The following is an 8,742-nucleotide window of genomic DNA, read 5'->3' as shown; positions in this document are numbered from 1 at the left end:
TGGGTGGGTGTGTTTATTTTATTATTTTGTGCGTGTGTATCGTCAAATTAGATCTAACTGGTATAGGAGGAGACCACCCCTCTTTCTCCAGCAAAGCATCTGGTGGATTCGAACAGCATACCTCTGGGATTGCAGTGCAGCTTCTTGCCATTAGGCCACCAGAGCTCCCTGTTAATGGAGCTTTAAAATGCTTTAGTGAGATAAATGTTAGCTAAAGGGTAAGAGGCGAACTCCAGATCTCCTGCATCCAGCAGTTCAGTAAAGGAATGCGGCATGCGGAAGAGGAAATTCTCCTTTCCTAGCCGAAAACAAATTGTTGAACCTCACACCTCTCACGTGAAAAACAAACACAACGTGCAAAGAGACATATGCTGTGCAAATATTAACTAAAGAAACCCGAGTAACTATTAATATCAAAGAAGAGATGCTTAAACAGACATCCACTATGTAATTATAAATTCAACTGTGCACCTACATTTTAGAAAATTTTTGAATATGTGTTATTTCTCAAGTCTGATTTAAAGTGTTCTGACAGCCAGATCAGAAAATCTTCCTTTTAGAAAGTGAATCATGCGTCTCTTTGTGAAGTCAAGGAACTATTTTTTAAGTACATAGGCTATAACAGAAGTTGAACATTCTTTTAAGTGGTATAGCAGTGGTCTGTCTATGTGCTGTACTGAAGTAACTTGGAATTGCTGTGATGCTGACAACTGTTCTGTGGGTGTGTCACACACCATAATGGTTACCCATCGTGGGCAGTGTTCAGTGGAGCTCCAGATTGATTCAGGTTTGGGAGCAGGAGTGGCATCTACTTCCTAAAGCACATGCCTCTGGAAACTCTACGAACTAGGAAAAACAACTATAGTTATAGAAAGGCTTCAGGCCTTTTTTCTTTTGTGTACACACACACACACACACACACACACACACACACACACACACACACACACACGGCCCTTGTATTTAAAAGTCAGTTGGGCCCGAGGGCCTAGTGTTATTTTGTTTTAAAGGAACATTCTTCTAAGTTGTACAGCACTTTTTGGTCAATTTGCTGTTCTGACGTAACCTGGGGTTCCTGTGATGCTGGACCTTGTGCATAGCCACACCATCCTTGCCTCTGGGGTCCACCCTGGTTGCACTTCCTCCAACATAGGTTTGTTTGTTCTTTTGACAGTCCGTGGGATGTTCAGCACTCTTGTCCAACACCGCAAAGACAGGCTCTTTTTCAACCATTATTCATTGTCCAACTCTCAGATGCATAAGAAACAGTTGACAAAAAATCATCATTTTCTAAGATACCAAATGAAACCGTAAACTGTGTTCACAATTCAGAGTTTTATTTGGTAACTAAGAAAATGAGAACAGTTCTTTGTCTTGGTTTTGAAAAGGCCAATCAAAGCTAGGCATCGTTCAGCTGATTCCATTTCGCATCATTCAATTGCTGACTTTGGGTGGTTTGACCTCACTCTCTCTGGCTAGGTAATGTCCTTACTGTCTTTTCCAACCAAGCACATTTGACTTCCTTTTTCCATCATAATATTTTTTTCCTGTGATCTCTTTGATCTCCCCACCCCCACCCCCTGAGTAACTATGACTTTCTGACAACGTTGTACAAATGAAGGCTCCCCGGGCTTCCCGGCTGTTGTATTGTTGTTAGGTGTCGTTGAGTCAAGTACGACCCATATCAACCCAATAAATAACAGATCTGAATCCTGTCCTGTCCTGCACCATCATCACACATCCTGACACACTAGAGCCCATTGTAGCAGTCACTGTGTCAGTACACCTGGTTGAGGGTCTTCCTCTCCTTTCCAAGAATCATGTGCCTCGCCAAGGAACAGCTCCTCAAAGCAACATGCCCGAAGTATGTGGGGTGAAGTTTTATTATCTTTGATTAAGAGCACTCTGGCTGAACCCTCTCCAAGACATATTTGCTTGTCCTTTTGGCCACATATGGGATCTTTGGTACTTTTCTCCAATACCACAGCTCAAAGACATCAACTCTTCCATCATCCTTATTCATTATCCAGCTCTCAGATACATAGCAAGTGATCAGAAAGACCATGGCCTGAATCAGACACACCTTAGTCCTCAAACTGACATCTTTATTCCTCAATAATTTGGAGAGGTCCCTGACTGCAGACCTTCCCAGTGCAATACGCCTCCTGATTTCCTGACTGCTGGTACCAAGGGATCTGTAGTATTCCTTTGTAATAGTCTTGATCTGGTTGTATCTGCGCTGCCTCTCTTTTCCCACCACTGCCTTGGGCCTCACACTTTCAGAGTTGTGGAGGGAGGTCATGCATTAGTGCTAAGGATCCTGGGTGAAAGAAAAGGGAAGGGAGTCCTGGAGTGCAGGGATGCTTCAGAACCATGGAGAGCACCCGCGAACTTGCCTCCTTCCCTCACCAACCCACCCCCACCCCAACATTTTCACTAATGAGCTCAGTGCAATGGTTAAGAGCTCGGTTGCTAATCAAATGGTTGTTGGTTTGAACCCACCATCTGCTCCAGGAGAGAAGGACCTAGCCATCTCCCATAGAGATTGTTGTTGTTGTTGTTAAGTGCCATTGAGTTGCAGGCGACTCATAGCGACCCTCTGAAGGAGAGTCCTCAACACTTGGGTGTCTCTCATCCTCTCTCCAGGTTCATAGGGTTTCTGGAAGCAAGCTCTTATGGAAGTGGATGCCACTCTTCCTGCCAAGCTGGTTTTAATCGGGGAGCTCCACCCTTCTCTCTGTCCGCATTGGGAAACCAACCATTAATGCATTTGACACATCCGTGTCGCAGTGTTCAGCCTCACAGCAACCACAAGTGACCGCGGGACGGCAACTTGTACACCAGAGCTATACGACCTGGAGGCATGTCTGAACAAAAACAATGAAAGACAGGCCTGAGGGCCACAGATTAAAAGTCACCCTCCTTTGGCTAGGTAGCATCGCTTTCTGTCCACTGGGCCAACTGATCTCTCTCTCTATGTTGATGTTATTGTTGTTAAGTATCGTCGAGTCGCAGGCGACTCATAGCAACCCTATGAAGGAGAGTCCTCAACACTTGGGTGTCTCCCATAGAGATTACAGTCCAAAAAACTTTATGAACTGCTCTATACTGTCTTATGGGGCTGTTATGAGTCAAGATAGATTTGATAACATGTAAGAGTAATGGCTGTGAGACAGGAATTAAACAAATGCCAGTTACGTGTTCTGTATGGTTCCCTAACCAGTTCCACTGTCAGGCATGCTTAGTTCTCAGAGGCCACGAGAAGGCATACTTAGTGTTTAAAGCAAAGTTCACAGTATTCTGTTAGCACCGAATAAACATGCTACTTGCTCAGCCTTGCTTCACAGTCGTCATCGACATTTGAAAGTGCTTCTAGAGATGACCACCTGGTATACCCCAGAGCCAGCCTGCAGCGATTCCAAGCCTCTTTCCCTTCCTCCCAGAATAATCCCAAGGTCCGCTCTTTTGTCATCTTGGTCACTCCTTGCACCAAAGAACCTTTTGATTGCTCCCCCTGGTGTCCCTCCTGTCGTCCAGGTTGGGGATCAGATAAGTTGGTGACTCCACATGCAAGAACCTACACTCTTCCTTAATCCTTGACCCCTTGCAGATACTGGCTCAACTACGAGACCCACCTGGTGGAGAGCAGTTCCGTGGACATGGTGAATATGTCTTTTGTGAAGACTCTGATCCAGAACGTGAGCACGGACGTTTCGGAGGACCTGCACTTTTCCCTGACTCCCTCCCAGGTGAAGACCCCTCCCGTCCCCGTTGGCGGCCGCGGGCTCTGTTGCTTTCTGCCGTACTGTTCAGAACTCTGAGACCTGGTGGCAGAGAGACATGACCTGTGCATGGTGCCCGTCAAAACTTACCTCTTCTGGGTCTCGTTTTGCCAGCTCTGTCTCCTTGCTAACAAGTTCATTGGATAAGTGAACGCTAGTAACAGGTTATCCAAGAGGCTAGTGAGAGATGTTTGGCAGAGCACAGGACTGAGTGTTAACAGACCTGGATGCTGGCACTGGACTCCCCACCAATTCCCCAGGGGGCCCTTCAGGAATTCTCTTCTGCTCTCTAAAGTCCATAGAGTCCTTGTCTAAAAAATGAATACTGAACCTTCTTCAAAACTTAACATTCCCATGAACTCTTCGACCCAGACGATACAGTTGAAACCAGATGAAGGGCATATTTGGTAATCCACCAACACAGTTAAAGCGACAGAATCTGATTTACATTGGTCTGCAGTCAGATCCTGACTGTGCCCCTTACTAGCTACAAATGACTGAACTTTTCTGTTCGACTCATTGATGATCTTCAGTGCCCCTTAAGAAAGTTGGTTAATATCAAGGTTTGTTTGGGGCAGTGGAGATAGAAGATAGCTAAGGTGTTTCTCAACCCAAGTGGCCGAGTGACTGTCGTGGGGCAGGCACCAATCACGTGAATCACATACAGGTCCCTGCGACGCGGGGTCTGGGCCTGAAGGAGAATGTTGGGCCCTCCACCCCGTCTCCCTACTCCCTGGTCTAATGTCCACAGAACTTCCTTTTAAGGCAAGGGCCAGGTGGGATCAGCCTGCAGGCCCAGGAAGAACACACGCCATTCTCGTTTTGTATTCTCCAGTGAAATTGATCTTAATGCTTTGATATTTTCATTTCTGTTCATTTGTCATTGGTGGGAGTGCATTGGTGTGGATTCTCGTGTGTTCCAGTTTCTGACCCTGCCACCTTCCTTTCTAAGCTCCTAGACAGCCACCCCTTTCTTTTTTTTAAGAAAAAAAACCAATTATTTTTTTTGTGTGTGTGTACCATCAAATCAGATCTGACCGGTACAGGAGGAGATGGTCCCTCCTTCTCCAGCAGAAGAACATCTGGTAGACTCGAACGGCGTACCTCTGGGATTGCAGTGCAGCTTCTTGCCACTAGGCCACCAGAGCTCCCTAGCCACCCCTTTCTTGATGGCTTTATTCGTTCATTATTCCCTATTCTGAAGCCAGAAACCATAATTATTAAGTCCAATTTAGGCCCCCCCCCCCCAGGCTGTGAGTATGCTGGTCAAAAGCACATCTCAGCCAGCCTGGCCTCCCTCACATTTGCAAACCAGTTGAAGAAATTCAGGGGCTTCCCTGAGTCTCATTAGTTCACAGCCGATGTTCAGTCTGATGTGTGGCCGGCCAGGCAGGCAGTGTCCCCTCTGTTCCCTATAAAACGAACCCAAGTGACATGAGCTGTCCAGCGTCCCTCAGCCTGGTGGGGGGCAGAGCTGGGACTGTGAGCGGGATGTCCCACCTCTCAGAGCTGATGTCTGTAGGTGTTGCCTCTCCACGAGGCTGTGGGCCTGTGTTAGGGGCCTGGATCCTTGGGTAAAGCTTGGCACTGGTGAGGTTGTGGTTACAGATTCCCAGGCAGGTGATGGCGAATGAGAGCAGGCCTCCTGACAGAGTCCGGCTCCCCAGAAGTTTCTTCGAGTCCCTTCGGAGCAAGAGGCCCTCAGTACGGTTGGCCGTAACTACTCTGGACATCAGATCAGGGAACCTCTTCAAGGTGAGGAAAAACTGGAATGGGGCTCAGGATAGCTCTGTGGTTAAAGGTCAGGCTGGCTCACTTGGGTCCCAGGCCCAGCTCGCCCTCACCAGCATCTTTGTCGAGAGACCAGATGGGTATGGAGGGGATGGGGCCTGAGCCTTGAGAATGGTCCCACAGAGGCCACACGGCCATGTCTCTGCAGTCATTCCCTCAGAGGGCGGGCACCCCACACCCCAGAGGACTCCAGTGTGTTCATGTGTCCATGTACAAACACTCAGCTCCTTTCACATCCCTGTGCACTAATCATGTGTGCTTGCGTGTGGCTTTGTTCACAAGTGTACCCATGACCTTGAAAACATGTCTGTTGGGTATGTGCATCTACCTCACCCCACGCTTGGACACCTCAGTGCTCATGTGGGCAGACCCCACTTCCCTGAAGCACCACTGTCCTCCAGTTCTAGGCTGGCCTTTCTGGGGACCCTGTGTCCTCTGGTTAAGGGGGGACAGAGGAGCCCTGGAGGCCTGTACCTGTGAGCTGTGGCAGGCATGGCTCTGTGGCCAAACTGATCACAAAGCAAGGGTTTCATCCTCCAGGCAAAGTCCTCACGGATCCCAGGGACCCTTGTGCAGAATTAGGGGTGGGACATGCCTTCTGCAGCCCCATCCTCTGTCGCCTCCCTCCACAGGGCCCCCGGCTCAGCCTGGAAGACGGCAGCAGTGTCCTCAACAGTCGTATGGTGGGCCTGAGCGTGGGCAGCACACCCATCACGGGGCTGGAGGAGCCAGTGGAGATAACCTTCTCCCACCAGGACTTCCTCCCGGTGAGCGGCCCCACCCGGACCTGGACATCACGGCAGGGCAGACGGCTGGGGGACACACCTGGGCACGGAGCCCTGGAGCAGACGTGCACAGAACTTCATACCTCCTTCCCTTACACATGTGCATTAGGGCCAGAGACGCACGCCTGCCCTGTGCAGACTCGTATGTGAACTCTCACACACCACCCGTCTCCTGCTCAGAGGTGCACACAGGACCTGCCAGATCCGCATTCATGCACATGAGGTCACATCTGCCTGTTTCAGGCACCCCTGAAGTCATGTGCACACAGCCCCCTTGCACCCTGGTCACATTTAACACACACCTCACACACTTGATCCAGGCGAGATGCCACTGTTTCCGGGAGGGAGCTTAGCTTTCCGCCCGGGGCACACGTGCTGAGACATTTGACACCTGAGCACCCCCACTTTCCTACTTCCCCCCCTGACTCCCACCTTCTGGTTTCAGAATATGACCCTCAGCTGTGTATTCTGGGATGTGACTAAAGGTAGGGCCTGGAAGATCTTGGGGTGAAACAGAGGGGAGGGGTTGGGTCTCTTGGGGGATAAGGGGTGGGTTTCATTCTCAGGGGCCTTCCCCTCTCTCTTTTCCCCCACTTCTCCTTCCTGGTACCTCCCCTCCCAGGGCCGACAGGTGACTGGGCGTCCAAGGGCTGTTCCACGGAGCGCGCACCTCGAATGACTGTGTGCCACTGTGACCACCTGACCTTCTTCGCCCTGCTGCTGGTAAAAGCCATCCTCGTGGAGGCTCTTCCTGGGGAGGGGGGACTCCTGGCAGAGCCAGGGCCTAGGTGGGACATGGATCTGGCCTCTGCTGAGAGGGTCACCTACTTGGGTGGGTCACCTACAGAGGCCGACCCTGGACAAGGCCACCGTGAAGGCACTCACGCTCATTTCCCAGGCGGGCTGCGGAACTTCCATGTTCTTCCTGGCCTTTACTCTTGTCTTCTACCTGGTCCTGAGGTACGTGACCCCCATCCCTCCCTGCATCTCCCTCCTACCCCCAGGAAGGCAGCAGGTTAGACAGCTTCCTCTCCAAACCTTGCTAACAAGGTTTACACAAGGGAACCAGAGCTCGAAATGGTGCAGGACTATTTCAGTAGTAAGTGACACAGAAACTTGGCTCAAATGGTCTTAAACGTAAACATGTGTGGTTTGTATAATTGAAAGCACTGACTCAGACACGGTTAGATCCAGGCACTCAAATAGAGGCCTTGATCTCCCTCTACATCTCACCGCCTTATCTGTCATGTCAGGCAGCTCTGCCCATCGTCATCAAAGCCTCTTAGCAACTCAGAAATAAAGGGGTGTCCCTCTCTCCCAATATTTCTAAACCAAGTCCCTCAAGTGAGGGGAGACTTTTGGGGTAGTTTTTAGCCTTTTACTTTGGATTTGTTTTTCATTTGTAAAATCTTTTCCATGTTTTCTTTTTCTCTTATTGCCTTAAAAATATTTTGTTCTTAAATAGTTACAGAGGAACAGGAAGTTGCAGAAATAGTGTATTGAGCTGTGCAGACTATTTTTCCAGGTTTCCCCAATGGTGACAATTTCCATAACTGGATTACAATATTAAAACCAGGAACTTGGCCTTGGCCTGCGCTCCAGTGGCCAAGTGGATAGGGAGTTGTGCCGCTCTCTGCAGGTAGAGGCTCTCTGGCAGTTTCAAACCGTCAGCGACTCCTTGGGAGGAAGTAGGTCTGCCTTTTCTTGTGCGGTTCATAACCTGGGAAACTCACTAGAAGGCCAGTTAGGAGCTGACTTCCACTCAGTGGCCATTGGGTGAAACAACGCTGTTCACAGGATAATATCCTTCACTCACCGTTTACCATTTTAACCATGTGTGTGTGTGTGTGTGTGTGTGTGTACGTGCATGTGGATGTGCAGTGCTACATGACAATGTGAGATCTCTGGTCAAAAAGTGATGGAAAATTTTTAAACAGTGGCAGCAAAACGTTGCACTCAGGACAGGGCAGTGGGCTTTGTGGCACTGTGAGGGGTGTGCACCCACACACCCATGCAGCTGGCCTGTGCGTCAGGGGCTTGGGTGGACATGTGGATATGCAATTGCTATCCCGTGTATAGACCAAGACTGAGTCTTACTGGCCTGGTTCGGAAAATGTGCACATGACTGAATGATGATGGTGTTCCCAGGATGGAGCGCACTGACTGGCCGCGTCAAGGGCCAGCCCCACTCAAATGTCATCTGAATGAGTGGGTGTGGGGAAGACTTTGGGAATGATAGCAGAAGAAGGCTGTGTGCAGGGCAGGCAGAAACAGAGATGATGCAGGCCATTCTCCCAGGCCCAAGCCGTGCCTGAGGGGCCTAGGATGTGCCTGAGGTGTCTAGGATGTGCCTGAGGGGCCCAGGATGTGCCTGAGGGGCCCAG

The 8,742-nt window shown here is 49.7% G+C and overlaps 1 protein-coding gene across 1 annotated transcript in view; it reads left to right on the top strand.

Moving 5' to 3' along the window:
• GPR97 (G protein-coupled receptor 97) overlaps nucleotides 1–8,742 on the top strand; it is a 16,804-nt gene that overhangs the window by 3,853 nt on the left and 4,209 nt on the right. The window contains exons 3-8 of the mRNA XM_006878923.1: nucleotides 3,611–3,749; nucleotides 5,391–5,537; nucleotides 6,206–6,340; nucleotides 6,804–6,843; nucleotides 6,990–7,081; nucleotides 7,206–7,318. Coding sequence (XP_006878985.1) covers nucleotides 3,611–3,749; nucleotides 5,391–5,537; nucleotides 6,206–6,340; nucleotides 6,804–6,843; nucleotides 6,990–7,081; nucleotides 7,206–7,318 — 666 coding nt within the window. The remainder of the gene's footprint in view (nucleotides 1–3,610; nucleotides 3,750–5,390; nucleotides 5,538–6,205; nucleotides 6,341–6,803; nucleotides 6,844–6,989; nucleotides 7,082–7,205; nucleotides 7,319–8,742) is intronic.

The sequence above is a fragment of the Elephantulus edwardii genome, unplaced genomic scaffold (genome assembly GCF_000299155.1).
Source record: "Elephantulus edwardii isolate Elephantulus edwardi_28Jun2011 unplaced genomic scaffold, EleEdw1.0 scaffold00001, whole genome shotgun sequence".
Classification (NCBI taxonomy): Eukaryota; Metazoa; Chordata; class Mammalia; order Macroscelidea; family Macroscelididae; genus Elephantulus; species Elephantulus edwardii.
This window is presented reverse-complemented; position numbering and strand designations above follow the sequence as displayed.